The 20,710-nt window shown below is 33.8% G+C and overlaps 3 protein-coding genes and 1 long non-coding RNA gene across 13 annotated transcripts in view; all 4 read right to left on the bottom strand.

Annotated features, from left to right (window-relative positions):
* Nucleotides 1-12,298, bottom strand: part of LOC146929578 (transcription factor MYB14-like) — a 34,528-nt gene extending 22,230 nt beyond the window's left edge. The window contains exon 1 of the mRNA XM_085701431.1: nt 12,271-12,298. The gene's annotated coding sequence lies outside the window, so the exon portion shown is untranslated. The remainder of the gene's footprint in view (nt 1-12,270) is intronic.
* LOC146929581 (uncharacterized) lies at nt 210-3,021 on the bottom strand. Of its 10 annotated transcripts, none has more exons than XR_015006078.1 (6): nt 2,439-3,021; nt 2,192-2,267; nt 1,878-2,053; nt 1,290-1,377; nt 833-1,084; nt 210-626 (listed from the first exon to the last, which is right to left on the bottom strand). It is a non-coding gene; the product is annotated as an uncharacterized LOC146929581 (long non-coding RNA). The 10 variants fall into 10 exon arrangements; XR_015006077.1 differs by having other exon boundaries at nt 833-1,121; nt 1,260-1,377; XR_015006075.1 differs by having other exon boundaries at nt 959-1,084; nt 1,290-1,427.
* LOC146929582 (transcription factor MYB1-like) lies at nt 3,067-4,568 on the bottom strand. The gene is made up of 2 exons (XM_085701429.1): nt 4,196-4,568; nt 3,067-4,075 (listed from the first exon to the last, which is right to left on the bottom strand). Exons 1-2 carry the CDS (start codon nt 4,329-4,331, stop codon nt 3,342-3,344), a joined length of 870 nt encoding a protein of 289 aa, XP_085557555.1. The 5' UTR covers nt 4,332-4,568; the 3' UTR covers nt 3,067-3,341.
* LOC146929583 (transcription factor MYB14-like) lies at nt 11,051-14,460 on the bottom strand. Its single transcript, XM_085701428.1, has 2 exons — nt 12,099-14,460; nt 11,051-11,978 (listed from the first exon to the last, which is right to left on the bottom strand). The coding sequence occupies exons 1-2, from the start codon at nt 12,232-12,234 to the stop codon at nt 11,215-11,217; spliced, it is 900 nt and encodes a 299-aa protein (XP_085557554.1). The 5' UTR covers nt 12,235-14,460; the 3' UTR covers nt 11,051-11,214.
* Nucleotides 14,461-20,710: the final 6,250 nt, after the last annotated feature.

A 20,710-nucleotide genomic window follows, 5' to 3' on the forward strand; every position in this document is an offset into this window, starting at 1 on the left:
TTTGTATATGGATTTATTTTCTTGTGAGCTCTCAGTCTTGAAATCTATGATCCTCCTTTCATGTTTGTATATACGAACATATCAAAATGATGTAAAAAACCTAATCATCTAAAATTAGGTTAAAAGATCACAATATAAACGCTTGATATAACTAGACCATCGACCCGTGCTCCGCACGGGTCTTATTACCGTAATATACACGAATAAAGTATACCAAAAAAAAACTGATTTAATAATAAATAGTACAATACAATTGTAATAATATTAACATGCTTAATCATAGATTATGAAATACTCATGCACTGGTTTGCAAATGAGGCAGCCAAATAGGTATATATGAACCATCACAAACTCTGATCCAGCTCCATGAATTTGATGTAAAATGAGGCAGTTATCATAACTCGCACTGGTTTGCAAGAAAGAATGCAAAAATGGCGCATTCACTGGTGGGTACCTTGACCTGAAATAGGTGCTTCTAGCTTTGTGATCCATGGTTTTACTTCCTTTGATTCCTTCTTCCGTTGGACTTGGAATCTGAATGATCACTCACTCTTAACAGTATCAGAAATCTCCTTTTGAGTCTCCATGTCAGCACTTCTGGCATTACTCTTCCTGCGTCTTCGATCCTGAAACATCAAACTCTTTATTTGAGAAATAGATCAACTTAAATATCTTAAAATGGAAAAAATGCTTTGTAGTAATGATCATAGATTATTCAGTGACAGTTTCTTTGGACAGGAATTTTGAAGGAAGTTGCAAGAAACCATATGGAAAACAAAAGTGAAAATACGGATATTTAATAATAAAATAAAGACCAAGATTGTATGCTTACCTATGAGTGCCTTCAATGCAAAAACCAAAAAGTCTAACCAAATTCTTGTGCCTCACATGACCAATAGCCATAATTAAAAAACAGATTATATATCATTATTGAATAGCAAATGGAGAAAGCACTTACATAGAAAAAGATGCGTTCCTTTATTACGAAATAAGCTGCTAGAGAATTTGTAAGCTCGTCTGAAGAGGGAGACTTCATTACCAGGTAGACAATTATTCTTAAGCTAAGATCTCAATACTGGAAAGGCTTGGTAAAAGAAAAAGAAAACTTCAGCATCTTCAAACTACATAAATGAAGCAACAAAAAATTATTGAAAAAGGATTCATACTCATCCTGCATAAGTACTTTTATAGTTGTTTATATCTTCTTAAATATCAAGTACCATATTGTGTTAAGTATCCAGACCAAGTATATAGAGTACCATATTGTGTTAAGTATCCATATCAAGTACCATATCGTTGGAACATTTGTTCATCAGCTGGAGTATAAGGAGCTCAAACAGTCACAGAGTTCGCTCATATTGGACTTGCTCTTGATATCTGCAATGAAAGAAAGGTCATGTGATATCTTCAGCATGGCTGCATATAATCTGCAACATTTGCAATGTATTATTATGATTATGATAGGAAACTTAATATTCTAGAGGTTCTTTACTCCAACCCTGTTTGGATAAACAACTTAATCAAGCGCTTACAACATAAGCGCTTATTATAGAAGGGCTATGTATCATATTATTTATATAACAAAAGATAAAATAAAGTCAAACTATTTTCATATAAGCTACAGGTTGTTTTCATAAGCTGAAAACAGCTGATGACACGTCATGCTGTTTCCATAAGCTCCCCCATGAGTCTCATAAATGCTTAAAATAGTAGGTAAGCTTAAATAAGCCAATACAAACAGATACTAACTTATTGTTTGGGGATCATGTTATAACAGATTGCATTGATTGAGCATGCAGTCCTAAAAAAAGGCTGTGTATTTTGAACTTTAAATTTATGAGTATATTAAACAAAGCAACGTAAATAATAAAGTGAACCTGATTCTTTGAACTTGTATCAGTAGTCCATGACCAAGGATGGTTTGAGCCAGATGCCTCGTCGACGTGGCTGATGAAAGTATATGTTCCTCCTGGTTCTTCCTGAATACTATCAATGCCTGGAGGCAGCATTTCTCTAATTATCCATAACAAATAAGCTGACGGCAGAGAAGAACCTAACAATTTAACAAAAAAGTCATTTGCCAATTGCCATGATCAGTAATCAAAATATCAAAGGAACACATTTTGATGAAGGAAATTAGCAGAAGAGATGTAAAGAATGAACTATCAATAATTAAGTAGTAATTAATTACCTATAAAATAATAAATGATCAAGTAAACAAAAGCTTTAATTCCATATATGAACTTTAAATGCAAATGGTAGAAAAGCTGTCAATAGACAGAGAATGAAAACAACATAAGTACAAAAAAAACTTACCATTAGTGAAACCAGGAAAAAATAAACTGAAAGGAAACTAAACTTATAGGGATATCTGTGTTCAGAGCTACCAATGCACTTGATGAAAAAGATATGATAGAAATAATTGCTAAACTGATAACCTGCATGCGCAGCAAATCCGTCAAGTATAATCCTTTAATATCGTTTAATATTTATGGACAGGTCCAATTCCTTTAATATAGACAAAAACCATTTCTTGAAATGAACAGGTCTTTTGCTAAGTGATTTTAGAATGAGAAAGGCAAGCCTTTTGTTTCCACCACGCCTATATTTATAGTTAGATAACAGACTTTATTTGATGGTGCATGGGAATATAGATAGAGAATAATTGACAGTAGTGCTTAATTAAATGTTGTGAAGCAGGAAAAAGAAATTCAAATTTTATGGCAGCTGAAAGGTCATATTGAAATAGGAGGCAAATGGACAGTTAGCAGCTGCATTTATTGCTGTCGTGTGGCTTGTGTGGTAAGCTTGGTAAATCACTTTAGGAGGGAAATGAGGCAAATTCAAATTTCAAAATTTGGAATAAGCATTTAATGAGATACCAAAAGCTTGCAACACACACCAACATTTAATGAGTCCCCATTAGCTTGCAAAGCACTCTTTGGTTAAGTACTTTGGAGGGAAATTAGCAAAGAATTAGGGCTAAGCCAATTGCTTGACCTAATTGGCTTTTAGAGTAAGTAAGATCTTGCAATTATTTTTTTTGCAAAAATCACCATAAACACACGGAGGACGATGTGGTAATTTTATTAAATTAAAAGACTCTAATATTTATCTCATAATATCAAAATGTTTTACAAGTTACTTAACTCAGAACATTTCTTACATGGACACGAACTCAAATCAAATTTATTTGGGCACACACAAATATAAAAATAATTTCGAGAAATTATTTAATCACATCATTTAAATCTATTCTCTTTTAAATTTTTTTCATTTGTGAGTATGTGCCCGAATAAATTTGATTTGTGTTTGTGTCGATGATAGAATTTCTCCTTAACTCAACTCCAAATATCATCATATACTATAGAAAAATATTCAGATTCCAACGGCAAAGATGTCAGCAATTGTCTTGGAACGTGGGACATGTCATCCTCATATGGTTGTGTCCAAAAACTATCAACTGCTGACTCCTTGTAAGCATCTAAAAAGCTTCCAAAATCGTTATCCATAACAAAACTTTCATTGGACGAATGACCGGGAGACACTAAAAAAGCATCATTAGTATTGTTTTGTACTATTCCACTTGGTGTGTTGGAAATATCATTAAGCCAAAAGTTTTCATCCACATCTTTTATAAATGAATCCAGAAAGCCAAAATCATCCAAAGTAGTGGAACTGTGATATGAAGATGTGGAAGAGAATTCACTAGATGATGAAAATGGGGATAATGGACCATTGGTGTCTAAGATCTGGGAACTAGCCGGAGGAGTAATTTGGTAATTGGATATATCTCTCCCTTGTGTGGATTCAATTATGTCTTTTGATTTGGTTTCTTCATTTGTGACTATGTTATCTATAGCTCTCTTCTTGAGAGAAGTATGCCAATGGTTCTTCACTTCATTATCTGTTCTTCCAGGTAACTCGGCCGCAATGGTCGACCATCTATTCCCAAGCTTTTTATGCATTCGGATAATCAACTCCTCTTCTTGTTGAGTAAAGTTTCCTCTTTTGATATTAGGCCTAAGATAATTCAGCCACCTCAATCTACAACTCTTCCCACACCTTGAAAGACCTGAAATCAAAAACAATGAAATAGTGAGTAAATTTTATGTTATTTGACCACAATTTTTCACAAGAATCATCATCAAAGTCCAAGATCCAACTTCAGGTCCAAGTTCTATATATTAATTACCTGCAAACTTGGGAAGTTGGCGCCAATTCCAGCAACCATATCTAGTGACATAAGCAATTAATTTCCTATCTTCTTCAGCAGTCCATGTCCCTTTCCTCATTCCACTAATTTTGTCACATGAAGGAGTTCTCGCCATCTTAGAAATAAGTTTTTGTGAAACAAGTGAACTCAAACTCAGTGAGAGAGTGAGTGTGTTTTGTTTCTACAAAATGAGAGTTATATATATTGGTCCTGCTGATAATGATAACCTAGTTTGTGTTATAGTAGTCCTTGAATTTATACTACACGCTTTCATGCCCAACATGTTTTATAATATAAATATAATGATAAGGGCTCTTTATGACTCTTACTAAAAGCTAGTCAAATTTCGTGTTATTTGTTCCTTTTCACATGATAATTGCCATCTTCCAGGAAGGTAACAGGAAACATTTGCCACGCTTCCTTTTAGCTTTGTAAATTAGCACGTGAGGCAAATCTACAAATGTAAACATAACACAAATTACAGTCATGCCATTTTGACCATCTTGACTTTCTTTTGGTCTCCAACAAATACATATTTTTAAAGAAAGCCTAAGTTCTAACCATCGGTTTGAAAACCAAATTTGTTAGCATAAAATTCATACAATACAAAGCTGGTATACAAGACAAAACCATTTTTATTATCAAATTTTTTTATCACGGATGAATCACGAATGTTTCTTGACACGACACCAATACTTATAATTACACTGAATTATGTGATTTTCTCATATTATTAGCAGTGTCGGCGTGTCAGTATTCGTGTCGTGTCCGGTGTCCGTGTCCGTATCCGTATTCGTGCTTCTTTAATAATAAACTTTACAATTGAAGTTTTATTTTCTTTAAAAAAAGAAAACTTGAAAATTATATTTTCTTCTTTAATGACATTATTGTACAATCGTTTCCTAAGAATGTTGTAAATTTGAAGGGAGGTTTCGCTGCCGGGAGCTTCAATAGAAGTGAGTACAAATTAGTTTTATGAGGATGTGGTCAAAGGAAAATACTTGAGTGACAATGAGGTTTGATAACATTAGTGACTTTAGTGTATCTTTTATGAGAGAATGATACATGAAAGAATAAAATAAATTCTTTTGACAAGAGAAAATGATTGGTTAGAAGAGAGATAAAAACAAAGTCACGAAAAATAACCGTCACCCAAATGGAACTCGTGGTCAAAGCGGTAGGTAACAGGTATTCCACAAACTTTTGGAACGATAGTTGGGTGAGCGAACTTTGGTCTATATGGTTGATAAAAGAAGAGATTTGATGATTGTGTTGGTTTATGAACTATCAAATAAAGGAGTTAATGGATAGAGAACATGAAACAAAGAAGTTATCTTGGTTCAACCTAATTGGGATAGTCCAGTCCCTACAGACTGTGAGATTTTCCAATATGGTGTCAAAGATATCCTCTCAGAATCTGCACACTTTCACTTCTTTTCTGGTCTATTTGACATTAAAAGTTTAAGTTAACCTCTTTAGAACTTAGCTACCACATAATCCGCATTTATAACCTACAGAGGATTAGTAAAGTTTTACAAATACTAACACAATTGTATTGTGATCTTGATCTTATCAGTGATCAATTGGATATCACAATGACCTCTCTCCTCTCTCTCTCTCTCTCTCTCTCTCTCTCTCTCTCTCTCTCTCTCTCCTCCCTCCCTCCCTCCCTCCCTCCCTCCCTCCCTCCCTCCCTCCCTCCCTCCCTCTCTCTCTCTCTCTCTCTCTCTCTCTCTCTCTCTCTAAGTTCCATGTACTTATGATTGTTATATAATATTTGAGAATGAATCTCAAGCTTAAAGATGATTATGATATTTTTCATGAAATATTGACTCTCTGCTTCTGATTTTTTTTTTGGGATTTGATTCCGATGCAGAATGATAGTTGTTAGGTATGAGGGAAATTGATATCTTCTTCATTTTAATGATGTACCCTTTATAGAACTTTATCTTGTTGAGCAAGTCAGAAACTAGTTGCTGAGATAAGGTCTTTTTTTTGTCCTTTAATGGCTTGCCTTGATAACCAAGTAACTTGTGAAACTACCCGTTACATCTTGTGCTTTGCTTTATTGTTTCCAATCTTGTTCACCTTAGGGCAAGTTTCTTTCAGAATATCGTTTTGCGTTTTATGAATCTATGCTTCTGATGTCATTTTGCTTGTGCTTCTCATCTTGAGAATTTCAATCCTCTGTATTCGTTGACTTTCAATTCTGATATACTTGATTAGCTGATCTGCAACCTCAAATGCAGTTGATTTTCATTTCTTTCTTCAAACAAGCTTGATCTTGACTTCTGAAAACATTACAAAACTACCCTTAAACCATGATCAACTTCTCTATAATTCCTCTATCATGACTCTAATGTCTTACAAAATGACTGAAAAACATACTGATAATATTTTAAGATGACATGTCATCATAACCCTAGACTTAAACTGTTTCTTGTCCAAGTAATGAAATAGCTCAATTTATAAATTTGCAAAAATTTTACAAAGAACATACCATTCAGAAAAGGATTCTCAGATCATCATCCATTCGATTTCCAAGCTTAACTAACTTATCACTTCCATGCAAGCAGGGCATTCTTAATATCATTCTTAATATTTGTCATGTGAATGCACCTTGGTATGAACTTGAAGAAATTCTAAACAAGCATTCAAGATCAAATTATTTACACACTTTAGAGGTCTTTCAAGGTTGTAACATGACTTAGATTAAGGTGGTATATATTTGAGAAAGTAGGGTGACAAAACAACTTGGAGTTAGATTTTACCTCCGGATCTCTAAAAAATGAATTATTACCATTCTTCCTTCCTTGTACAAAAACAAGATTAGTACAAGTACAACTGCTTTTTGTAAGAGACCAATTTTTGGCTCTTGATGCTTTATATGGTTTATCTACATTTTTCATTTATTTTATTTTCTTTTTGATGATTAAGTTCTACTGATACTCCACCTCAAAATTAGAATGTTGCTAATTCCAAAGAGCAACTCTAAACATAGTTTCAAATCATACCATGTTATTTAAAAATTCCTATCTAACTTCAAGAGAAATCAAATAAATGACATTAAACTTATGACATGCCTCGTCACCTAGTAACCTCAATGAAACATTGTATGGAGGCTCAAAGAAGTTTAGCAAACAACAATAATATCAAGGGTAGCTTAAAAAAACTAAAATACCAAACAAGTGTCCATTGTGTAAAATAATAATATGCTCCCTTAAATTTATCTTATTCTACTATTGTCATGCATGCGCGTAAACACGTTCCTTTTTTCCGATACTACATATCTGATGTCTGCTGATATAAATTTTATTATTCATTTGTCGTTGTCAAGGTTCAAATACATCGTGTGCCAATTCATTTGAAAAGTCAGAGATATAGATTATACTTTTTTATTCCATCGATTCATTAAGTTAAATTTATGAATGAAGCTAAATAACGCGGTTTCTGGTATATGACTCTGAATAAGAACGAGCGATTCGTTGGACTAATAGCAGACTAATTAGTTTAACATATTTTTCTACTTATTATAAAGAAAACTTTCTTTATCCTTCATGGAATATCTTTGGTCAAAGTCTCGTTATTTAACACACAAAAAATAAATATTATAATTAAGTTTGCAAGTGTTCCTAACTGCAATCCATATATCAGAACAAGATTATGTTATAAATTTATTTAGTTTCTTAAAAAATACTAAATTATAATTATTATAAGCTACCTACATTTATAGAAAGAGCAATGCTATTTGTCCCGTCAACTTTTCTTACCATAATTTCATGATACATACAGAAACCAAAATGCTAGTGACGTTGGCTCTTGACTCGTCAACTTTTTGAAGAGTGATTCTCACCTAGAATTCAACCTAACAGTTTATTTACTATTTTTGTTTTTACCACTGATTCAGCGGAATTCATGCATGTCTAACTCTCAACAGCCCTAAATATTGAGAAAAATAAGTGAAAAAGGCTTTGAAAACTAGAAAGATGGTAAAACTCATAAGGAATTTTAATAAAATTAAATGAATGAATTACAAATATTCCTATTTATGCTATTAATCAAGTCTTAGCACTTGATAACTTCCTAACCATGCAAATCATTGAAGGAATTGTGATTCATTTGATCCTCAACACCCTCACAAAAGCCGACAAAACTAAAGCTTGACCTACACTGCAAAACTAAAACAAAAATGAAAAGTAAACATAAATATAGAGCTATAATTTTTTTCAACCATTTTCATATGTTCATATTAGAAGAAAAAAAAAGAGAGAATGTAAAATATGGTTGAGATTATTTCAAAATAATAAAGAATATCTTAAGTTTCTCTTCGAATAAAACCTAACCTTTCCTTTTTCGTCACCTAAGTCTAACAGAATATTATGAACCCTCGTTATCTGAAGGTAAATAAGACTTACATCCTAACCACCTTAGATAGAAGTGAAAACATTCACCTTGAGAGAGACCAAAACACCCACACACTTTACTATTAGGGAGTCAACCTAGTTGAAAAGTCTGATAAACATTTTGTTGCATGTACATATCATTAGCTCATATAAACAAGAAATAAATGATTTTATCTTCTTGAATGGTATCAAAAATCCCCCAGCAATCCATAGATCCGCCGCCTCTTACAATATATATTTTTTCCCTTTCCACCGTCGAGAGTTTTGTTGGAACCAAGTTGGTTCAATATGAATGCCAAAAGGAAAATGATAGATACAATGACAAACTGTATCAAGAAAATTTCAAGACAGTGTATTTGCTAACACCTTTTCTTAATTACACATCGTTACATCCCTTGATTTCCGGCAAATAACAAATTTAATTGGCTGAGACCTTTTTTTGATCAATTCTTAATAAAATCTCTCTAGATAAATAGCAATGCTCATGCCAAAAACAAAATAATCCTCATTTCCTGGCAATAAACCAGTTTCAAAACTAACAATAAAGGCTCTACATCCTTAGATTCACAGTCAATACGATACATTTTATTTAGTAAATCATCATGAGGATGCCTGGTATCCTTCTGTCTCATAAAAAGTTTTTCAATCACACCTTTTCTCAGCTATAAAGTAATAGCTTAAAATATTATTGTAACATATATCTTTATTCATTACTCTATCTTTATTCATTGAATTTCACTTTACTAACTATAACTAATAGAAATCTTTTTCATAAAACTATAGTTAATAAAAGTGTTTCCGTAAATGATATTAATTTTGCCATTCAAATAAACATAACTAATTATTTTCTTAAGATCTATGCAGAACTTAAATATGACATTAATTCTTTTATGAGATAGAGGGATTATCAATTTAGGAAAAAAATTATTTCAAAATGATTGTCATTTTTCAATTATAAATATGTTACATAATTTTCTTCCTTTCAATTATACATTCTAATTAATAATATATTATTCCCAAATCATTATATTCAACTTGGAATCTATGAAAATAGTTGATAAAATTAATGTTCTCTTTCTTTTATTAATCGTACTTCTTAATATGTATGTACGCATCTTAAACGACACTTATTTTAAAATGGATGAAGTAAATATCACACTTGCATGCTAATTAGAATTAGCAACGTCCAATAGCGTAGAGACTCTTCTTCATTTCTTTCTCAAATTTTCGACGAATTCAAGTCAATAATTCGTTTTTTGGTCTAACCCAATCTACTAATAAACTTGATCACTATAGAGCATGCCATATGAGAATGTCTAAGCGTACCAAAGCGAATCTGGTGATCCCATCTGAGCCACACAATAGGTATCAAATGGTGGTCTACGAATCACAATGAGTATTGGTAATTAATTTGACAGATTTCACCTGGACCCTAAAGTTCATCTTCTAAATAATGATGCGTGATCCAGATTAAAGGTATATATTCTCCAAACCCTAAAAATTGGACACTCATACACATACACCATACTTTCCATGGAGCTTAAGCCATCATCCATCAGGCTTCCACCACTCATTAAAGGTATACATTCTCTAAACCCTATAAATTTCCCACTCTCAATCAGGTACTAACTTGAACGTAAGAGTGTTTATAGGTACACTACACCTTCCATGGAGCATCATCCACGAGACTTCTAGAAAGAGCTGAAAAGACCAACCCACCGAAGACGAGAAAAAGAGGGAGAATAGAAAAACAACAAAACAAACAAATTCCAAAAGAGGCCAGCAACCCTTGCCCGTCAAGAAGACATGGAGAGGAGCATAACACCAACACGGACATCCACAACAACCTGGGCCCCACCCAAACTCCTAAAGCACAGATCAAATCCATCCTTGCCTAGCGCCCACCACTGGTTCTAGTAAAAGATTGGTTCCATCTTCCACTCACAAAGGGAAGGATGGTGACCAGAGTGTTTAGCGAAGAACAAATTTCAAGACTGGAATTGGATCATCTCCACTAGATGCTCAACCTCAACGATAATGCCGTAAAAAAAAAAAAAAATGATTCCAGGCTTTCTAAATAAACCACATAGTTGCATTCTAGACTAAAATAAAACCAAGCCTAGACCGCCGCTGCCCTCCTATAAGGATACAAAAGCTTGAAACAACCCAACCAAATTACCATGAAAATTCCACTCTCTCAATCTAACCACCTACAAACCTCATACCAGACTCCCCCCCCCAAGTCAAGAGACAAAAAGGTAATCAACTGACTCTACCGGCAAAACCCACTCCCAAGCTAACCACCTACAAACCTCATACCAGACCCCTGCTTCAACAAGACAAGAGACAAAAAATAAGATCAACTAATTTAAATTAAGGAAAAAAGAGTCGGAGGTTTTGGATTCAAACTCGAACGAAAAAGTAAATTATTAATTAAAAAACTATCTACTGGCATTAATCATTAAAAAAAAAAATTGTATTCGTCGTTTTCAGGTAAATCATAACGCCTAGAAAACCCCATAGACACACGGAGGGTGGGGTAATTTTATTAACTAAATGAGTCTAATATTTTATCTTACAAATTACTTCAACAGTTCAACTCCAAATATCCTCATCATATACTATAGAAAAATATTCAGATTCCATCGGCAAAGGTGTCAGCAATTGGCTTGGAACTTGGTGCATGTCAGCTTCATATGATTGTGTCCAAAAACTATCAATTGTTGACTCGTTGTATGTATCTACAAAGCTTCCAAAATCATTATCCAAAACAAAACTTTCATCGAATGAATGATTTGGAGACACTAAAAAACCAACATTAGTATCTTGATTTTTAAAATTACAATTAGTATTGTTCTGCACTATTCCACTTGTTGTGTCGGAAAGGTCATCCCAAAATCTTTCATCCACGTCTTCTATTAATCCATCTAGAAAACCAAAATCATCCTCATAAGTGGTACTGTGATCTGAATAATCTGTGGAAGAGAATTCACTAGATGATGAAAGTGGGGATAATGGACCAGTGATGTCTGAGGTTTGGAGACTAGCCGAATGAGTAACTTGGTGAAAGGAAATATCCCTATCTTTTGTGGATTCAATGTCTTTTGATTTGGTTTCTTCAATATTTGTGATTTCGTTGTGATCAACTCTCTTCTTTAGGGAAGTATGCCAATAGTTCTTCACTTCATTATCTGTTCTTCCAGGTAACTCGGCCGCAATGGATGACCATCTATTCCCAAGCTTTTTATGCATTCGGATAATCAACTCCTCTTCTTGTTGAGTGAAGTTTCCTCTTTTGATATTAGGTCTTTGATAATTCATCCATCTCAATCTACAACTCTTCCCACACCTTGAAAGACCTGAAATAAAAAACGATGCAATAGTGAGTACATTTTATGTTACTTGACCACAATTTTTTTTAAGCATCATCATCAAAGTTCAATATCCAACTTCAGGTCCAAGTTCTATATATTAATTACCTGCAAACTTGGGAAGTTGGCGCCAATTCCAGCAACCATATCTAGTGACATAAGCAATTAATTTCCTATCTTCTTCAGCAGTCCATGTTCCTTTCCTCATTCCACTTTTTTTGTCACATGAAGGAGTTCTTGCCATCTTAATTAATTTTTTGAGAAACAAGTGAACTCAAATTCAATGAGTGAGTGTGTTTGTCTCTACAAGACGAGAGCTAATATATTGGTCTTGTTTGTACCTTTTTTCTTCGTGTCAGAGCATAGTCCTACATGAATTTATTACCACACGTTTTCACATCCAAAACGTGTTCATATTACAACATGTTATAGTATAATAAGAGTCAATGATAAGGGTCTTTCTCAGCATATATATACTAATAACTGCTCTTTATGCCTTGTATTAAAACTAGTCAAATTTGTGTTTCTTCTTAATTTTCACATTAAAAAGAGTAAATGTTAATGAGTAGTGTCACTATCTGTCACGTAAATTATTTTCCAGGAAGGTAACGGGAAACATTTGCCACACTTCCTTTTAGTTTTGTAAATTACAACGTGAGGAAATCATCAAATGGAAACACAACCAAAATTACAGTCATGCCATTACGACCATTTTGACTTTCTTTTGGTCCCCGTAAAATACATACAATTTAAAGAAAGAAATTCTAAGGTTCTAACAACTGGTTTGAAAACCAAATTAGTTAGCAAATTCATACAATTCTAAGATACTAACAATTGGTTTGATCAAAGCAAACGGATTTTACATGAAATAATAAAATTTACAATTGAAGTTCTATTTTATTTAAAAACGTAATTTTGATAGTCATATTTTCTTCCTTAATGGTAGTATCGTACTATCATGATGCAGGCAAACTGGCGGCGAGTATCGAAGATAAAGTGGCGCGTAAGAAAGATTCACTTGGAATAGTTCAGATTTAGCATTCGGTGTTGGATTGACTCGAATTATATCTTTTCTTAAAGCCTCATACCTACGAGCATCTGAAGGACGAAAACCGCATTTTACTATTTCAGAATATTTATTATTTTTCTGTTTTATCTCAGTTTGTTATTTTTCGGCCCATTCGGGTTTGTTATTTCCCCTAGTTTTTAAACAGAACTTTCGTAGCCTAAGTGACACTTTTTCATTCAATCAAATTTCCGAGATCTTTTTCTCAATTCTGGTGGATTCCGGAAACCCTTATTTGACAGGTTTGTCACTTGCAACTTGTCTGTTTATCTCCTAGGTTTAGCGCTTGATAATCCTTGCTTTAGTTCTGCGTCACATTAACGAAGAATGTTGTTATTTTGGAGAGAGGTTTCGTTGTTGGCAGCTTATCTAGATGTGAGTACAAATTTGTTTCATGAGCGTGTTGTCAAACCGGTGGGTGACGAGTATTTCACGAGCGCTTGGAACGATATTTGGGTGGTAGATACTATCTAAGGTCAAAGGTTTATGGGCTTTTATTGGTCTATGAACAAAAATACTTTGGTTGCGCAATGTTCACATTGTGAGTGGAACAAGTCTGTGTGACAGTTTGTTGGGACGAAGAAGTTGTTCGTGTGGGAGTACCAGCTAGTGGGGGAGCTAAAGTCAGTTTTATGCAGGGTTACCATCAATTCTATGTGGCGGTTAAAAGTTGGAGCTGGGGGCCTGATCTAAGTAGGTTTTGCTCTGTTAGTTTAGCCAATAATTTTGTTTCAGTGCATATGTTTGGACTACATGAATCCAAGTTGAGGAGACTAATATTCTAGTTGTCCTTCGAAAAAACTTAGCTCCCTCTAAGGTGATCATGTTCTCTTAGTACATTTTAAGAGAACTTATTCATCATTGTTAGACAGGATGCCTACTAGAGTGAATTTTCTCCATAGAAGGGTTATTTAAGATATCTTGAATGTAATGTGTATTTAGTGTGGTTCCTTTGACGATTCAACAATTCATCTTTTTGGTAGGAGTAATTTCTCTCATAGTGTGATACGATATTTTTTAGTGGTTTGGGTAGGACGTCGCCATGTCATCGAACTTATTCTATTTATTCATTGTATTCACCTATTTGTTGAGTTAATCCGTCATAAGAAATGGTTTTCCCTTGTTTGGCATTATGTAGTGCGGAGATATTTGAAAGAGTGAGAATGATGATATTTAAAAAAAAAAAAAAAAAAACTTGGAGGTATGTCGAGTGCTTGGTGGATCTTATTAAGTTATCCTCTTGTAAATGATTTTTGGATTGGTCTAACAGCTCCTATGTACTTGGTGATCTTGTTGGACCTTAGATTTCTAAATGGTAGTGTTGAATGGCCTTTGGGTGTAGAACCTTCGTCTGCAACCTTATTCTTGGAAGGAGGGAAGACACTCCAATGCTCATGTCAGTAGCGGTGTGGATCTGAGTTAGTATTTATAAAGTGGGTTAAGGGTTTTGGTCCTTGAACCTTTATGTGGACAATTTTCTTTAAGGGACAATTTTAGCAAATTGTGAGAAGATGTCTTTGGATGCAGACATAATGGCCCAGATCGCCCGAAGGGGTCATTATTCAAGTGTTGTCTAAGGAGGCACCCATACAATGGTCCTTCTGGAACTACGAGTGAGGACTTCCAAACCCAATCATGGTTTAAGCCTTGGTCAAGACCGAAACAATTCACTCCCAAGTTATTAGTTGAGGGAATCAAGTGATATCTTACCCCAAAGTGTGAGTTTCTTCCTATTTAAGCGGTCTAAACGTTGTTTTGGTTCTCAAGTCTTCGGGTCTAATGTTGCAAGGGAAACCAGTTTGTTTGCTATGATTTTGTGATGTGTGGTTCGATTTTAAGAGTTTTTTTTTTATTAATTGTCTGAGAATACCTTATAGACAACAAATGGAAGTAAATGCAGTTTGTGTGTCGGCGTAGGGCGCATGCCCTCGCACGTGTCAACTCCATCGATAATTGCATTTAATGGTAACGTTTGAGTGGTATTCATTCAGTCGGATGTTCCTCTCTAACCCATTATACACGTGTCTCAAAAGGTTTGAGCTTTAATCATGTCTCATAAATGCGTCACACTTTTGCGTAAAGGTGTCATGATGATGATTGGTTTTGTGATTTCGAAGCGTTGGTCCTAGATCCTCCATTGTTGGATATTGTTCTTCAAGCTTATGAATTTTCCCTCTTTTTCCTATTTCCAGAAAGGTTTTACCTTCTTATTTATTTTTCGCAAGCCCTTTTTCTGAATCCTAGATTGCTCTCTTAAAGCATTTTGTATTCTCTCCATTAGAAGTTCTCTTCCTAGCGTTTATTTCTTAAACTATTTTCAATAGTAAGTTTCTCCTCTTTTTTTTTTGCGATTCTCCCATTTTATCTCTTACGTTTCTGTTTATATGTTGAATAGATGTCTTTTATTCAATATTTTGAATGTTTGGGCTAAAAGTGCAAAGGATAAATTATTAGGTTTGTGACATTTAGGGACCATGATTGACTGCACTTGATAAGGTGCAGTCACTGCAGTCAAAGAACATCAACCGTTGGATCCATCCAACCACAAAATACTTTCAAATGACAAAAAACATCGGCAACCTGTATTCCATTGAAAAAGTCCCCTTCTTCAACCTCCGGCCATTGCAGACATATATGTTTTTTTTACAATTCCTAAACATCATAATAAAGGTAAAAAAACGCTAATTAAACAAAATTATGTTATAAAATATAAAACACAATACAAAAAATTTATTCCCCATCTACCCTTGGAGAAAATAAACATGAATTGCTTGAAGTTGAGGGTTTCATATTGGCATCTCAGCTTGTTGTAGTGTCACAGAAAAGAAAAGAAAAAACTCAACTTGTTAATTATAGAATCCAACAATAGCAATTATTACCTTATTGGATGATTTTTTTTATTTAAGATGAATATAAATACAACATCAGTGATTCGATGTTGTTGAAACTTCCTTAAGAGCTTACAAAGCCTTCCTTTTCACAATGAATGTTCCTTGTTCTTGGCAAGGTTAAGATATGAATGTTTGAGGTAGCATGTATTCCTTTCTCCCTTTATTGGTGACTTTAGTTTTGAATTAAATTGACATTAGGGTCTTAAAGTGTTTAGGTTTACCAATCTCTTTTGGTTCTTTAGTTTGGTTCAGGAGTGTTATTCAAAATCTTTACTTTGTTATTTGGACATGTTAGATGGGCAAAAACATGGTGTACCCTCTAGAAGGGGTTAAGATCCTCTCCATTTGATAAAATAAATGGAAGTACACAATTTGGAGAGAGATAGACACATAAAATAGATAATGGGTCCTACCACTAAGTGGATCCCACCATCATTAATTATTTTTTACTTTTTCCAAATTTTTTTGAGTCTATATCTCTCCAAATGGAGAAATGGAGAGAATACAAAATGGAGAAGATCTTGACTCCTCTAGAAGGGCCAATATTCCTGGTATCTTTGGTCGTTGTCCATATAGTAGTGAGGAATATCTAGGCATGCCTTATATTTTCTCGGACCCCGAGAGGTGCACTCAATCTCTTCCGTGCTTGTTGATAGATTCTCACATTCAATGGTCCGCGGAAGTACCGATGACGATTCAAATTACCAAGTGCACTAAATCGTAAACAAGTAATAAAACAATAATTTATTGTCTCCGCTAAGATTGTCGTTCAACTTAGAAATTTTTGAAATTTATTAGAAGTAAATTAAATAAAAGAGATAGAATTGTTGTAGGATTTTAATTATCCTGTCCAATGCGAAATTAGGTTGGTTTGATTGAGATGCGTAATGACGATCATAGTATACTTGAATCCCCCTTCTTTTTTTTTTGTTGAAATTAATGCGGGTAATTATTAGTTTATGACATGTCTTTTATTTATGAAAGTAGAATATGACCCCTGTGATATAGCATTCGAAGTTTTAATTTTATATCGCGACAATTTAAGCAATTATAAGTGCGGCATTCACTTAAAATGAGTCAAAACCCTAAATTCATACTTAGATTCGATTAAAAGAATTTAATTGTGAAAATAAGAAATTTACTACTGTCTTGTTTTGATGGAAGTAGAGTTGACAATCCTATAATCCACCTAGAGATCATTAAACTGATGGTTTGGAAAGCATTAGAGACGGACATTGAGAGATTAAATTAGAAACTTGAAACATAAACTGAATAAAAAACTTTATTAGCTGAATCCAACAAATAATACATCATTACAAGATAGTGTGTTATGGTACTCTTTTTCTTTCACAATGAGTATTGAATTCCTAGTTAGATTAATTGTTATGCATATTTTCTCTTTTATAAGGATTCAAGCCCTAGATCTTGAATTCCTTAACTCCTTTGATGTCTCAACTCAACCAATTGAACTACCTATTCCCATCGAGTTATGGTACTTTCTTCGTTTCACAATGAGTATCGTTTAAGGTTGTAACACACAGATTAAGAAATGAAATAAAATAAGTGTTTTTCTATCATGTGCAAAGCTGCACATGTTAAGAAATTTAAAATAGTAAATTTGTATTGGAACTTGTGAATTTTAAATTAATGATATCTTTTTATAGTTGTTGTTTTTCAATAAAAAGGTGTTACTTTTTGTTGCTTTAACATATGTTAGACAAACCCATAAAATAATCAAGGGTTAATTATGTTTCTAGTCCCTATAAAATAGCGACCTTGTAAGTTTAGTCCCTACTTAATTTTAATAGCATTTTTAGTCCCTATAAAAAAAAAATTTACTTATAATTTTAGTCCCTGCTAAAACAAAGTTTGATTAATTATCCTTAAACTCTTAAATTTTTGAACGATTTTTTTGAGACAAGATTAGAACACTATGAAAGGTTCGTTTACTAAAATTTAGAATTTTCTGACATGAAATGAATTAAATATGAATTTTTTAAAACGACAAAAGTTAAAGATAAAAAGTAATAAAATTTGGATGTAGAAATCAAATTTTACGATAATTTTTTGCGGACGAACTTTTAGTAATGTTCTAAACATGTCTGCAAAAAATTGTTCAAAAATTTAAGAGTTTAAGCATAAATTAAACAAATTTGAATTGAGTAGGGACTAATACTCAGTGCAGAAAAACAAAATTAGGGACTAAAAATGCTATTAAAATTAAGTAGGGACTAAACTTACAAGGTCGCTATTTTATAGGGACTAGAAACATAATTAACCCAATAATCAATATGCATAACACCTTTACTAAAATTAAACTTGAATTGGAAATTATGACAGAAAAAAGTTAGAGTATTTATGGAGGACAAATTGGGAAAAAAATATTTAATGTTGCATTAAAAATGCAAAGTGAGACTCATTATGCAACAGAGGAGTAATTATTTAGATTGGTAAACATTATTGCATCATATTGTTGACATTAGATAACTACATAAGTTATAAGGAAGATGTAAACTAAGTAATGGCTCCATGATACTAGATTCTCGACCAGTGCGTCACACGGGTCTTATTGACTGTAATATATAAGAAAAATGTATGTCATAATTTTTTTTTTGATGTTACCAACAATGAGTTGATCAAATGGTAAGAGACTTGGTTCCCTTAAACATGTGGTCAAGTCCCGAAGTTCGATATATGGCTGATGTATGTGGAAAAAGTCTAGTTAAATAGGGAGGACCCACCTTTTCTCCCTAAAAAAATTGTTGTTAAATAAATCGTATAATACTTGTCAAAACTTAAATGAATAAGTTGTATAATACTTGTCAAAACCTAAATAAATAAATTGTATAATACTTGACCAAAGAAATAAAAAATAAATAAATTTTATAATGCAATTGTATTATAGTTTTTTTTTGAGAGACAATTGTATTATAGTTAACATACTTAATCATAAATTAAGAAATACTTCTCCATAGATCACATTTAAAGTTAGAATAGTGAATTATTTGACTTTCTGAATGAATGATTTCTTAATTTTGAATCCCTAAAAAGTTCCCTTTAGCAAGAACCTATAATAAAATACAAAACAAACTAAAGCATAGTGCATTCCTGTCATGGCTTAACCTGATATAATTGTATGAGTGTGGCGACTTTTTGCTCCTAGCAATTTTTTTATCTCCTCTCATGAAAAACACTAATTATAAAAAAAAATCTAAAGTTTGAATAACTATGACTTGCATTTGTGTTGAAACATGCCAACACACTTACTACTTGCACCACACACGCATCAAAATTATGTAAGATTAAGAAGAAAAATGGATATCATCAACAATTGAAACACCCTATAGTTCACAAATGTACTCCACCATCCATGACTTTCTGCATCAATTGTGGATAAACAAAGTGGACCAATTGGTACTAACAGTAACACATACTTGACCTGCTAAAAAACTTAATTTTTTTCTATAACATATATTGATTTACACTTATAGTATTTATAACAGACTCTAAATAGTAATCAAGTTACACATAAGTTACCTCACATTTACAACGATCCAAATAATAACAATATGTATTACAATTTACACAAAGTAGTATGAAGCAACATCTCATAAGCATTTGGAATTTTGATCGCCACTATTGAAAAAATGCTTTCTCTGGCGACTTTAGTAGAGAATATGCACTGTTCATCTTTCACCTTGTAAAAGTCAATTCAAACCTAGAAAACCTCCACCAACCACCACCGCCATGCCTGAAACAACCACTTCCACACCAAATCCAGTCCTTATCCCTTGGCCTTGCCTTTATCAAGAAACACCAAACAAGATTCTCAAACCTGATGATCCAAAAACTGATCCAAAACCTACGAAATCCTTTGCTCAGGCCTTAAACAATGTTTGTGATATCCCCACTTCACAACTCCCTCAACCGGTAATCAAGGGCGACAGGGTCTCTAATGTTTTGGGAAATCCCTGAGGAGATTTATCAAGCACAAGTTGAGGCGTGTAAGCACAACCTTCATGCCAGAATCATATATCCAAAGGGTTCGACACCTCTCCACTTTCGCCTTGCGTGCTAAGCTGGCTGCACAATGGAAGGATCTGGAAAGATGGGGGGTGCAGAATATAGGTAAGGGTTACTTTGAATTTACCTTTGCTTCTTTAGAAGACTTGAAAAGAGTTAGATCTATCGGATCTTGGAACTTGAATCCTGGGTTCATCAAGTTTTTTGCTTGGTCCCGAGATTTTAGCCCCAATACCCAACAAAACAACTCAGCACAAGTTTGGGTTAGGTTTTATGGTGTTCCTCAGGAATATTGGCACAAAAATATCTTGTTTGCTATTGCAAGTGCCATAGGTGTAACATCCCAGACTGCGCTATTGCAAGTGCCATAGGTGTAACATCCCAGACTGCTTTTAGGATTGCCGACTAACCCCACAAACCAACACGAGTCTTTTCAGCATGCTTTGTCCTCACTCACATGCTTACCGGGAAACTTCCCGGTAGGTCACCCATCCTAGTACTATTCCAAGCTAAGCACGCTTAACTGTGGAGTTCTTATGGAATGGGCTACCGAAAAGAAGATGCATCTTGTTGATATGGGTAGTACCTAACAATTCATATAAGCCTTCCTTCAACCATGTAGTCCCATACCTACACGGCCTCCGGATCCCTCTCATTCCGATGTGATTCGGTTCCTCTTATTAACGTAGGGTCATCCTTACGGATAGTGCCCGTTCCAACTGGCGGGAACCTTTCTTATC

The sequence above is a fragment of the Medicago sativa genome, chromosome 4 (genome assembly GCF_051527215.1).
Source record: "Medicago sativa cultivar Bolivia chromosome 4, Bolivia_mono, whole genome shotgun sequence".
Lineage (NCBI taxonomy): Eukaryota > Viridiplantae > Streptophyta > Magnoliopsida > Fabales > Fabaceae > Medicago > Medicago sativa.

Bases quoted from the DNA above. Each gene is read 5' to 3' on its own strand.
- LOC146929582 (XM_085701429.1), bottom strand. From the start codon at position 4,331: ATGGCGAGAACTCCTTCATGTGACAAAATTAGTGGAATGAGGAAAGGG. The intron at 4,076-4,195 runs GTAATTAATATA...TTTTGATTTCAG, and splicing joins CCAACTTCCCAAGTTTGCAG to GTCTTTCAAGGTGTGGGAAG.
- LOC146929583 (XM_085701428.1), bottom strand. From the start codon at position 12,234: ATGGCAAGAACTCCTTCATGTGACAAAAAAAGTGGAATGAGGAAAGGA. The intron at 11,979-12,098 runs GTAATTAATATA...TTTTTATTTCAG, and splicing joins CCAACTTCCCAAGTTTGCAG to GTCTTTCAAGGTGTGGGAAG.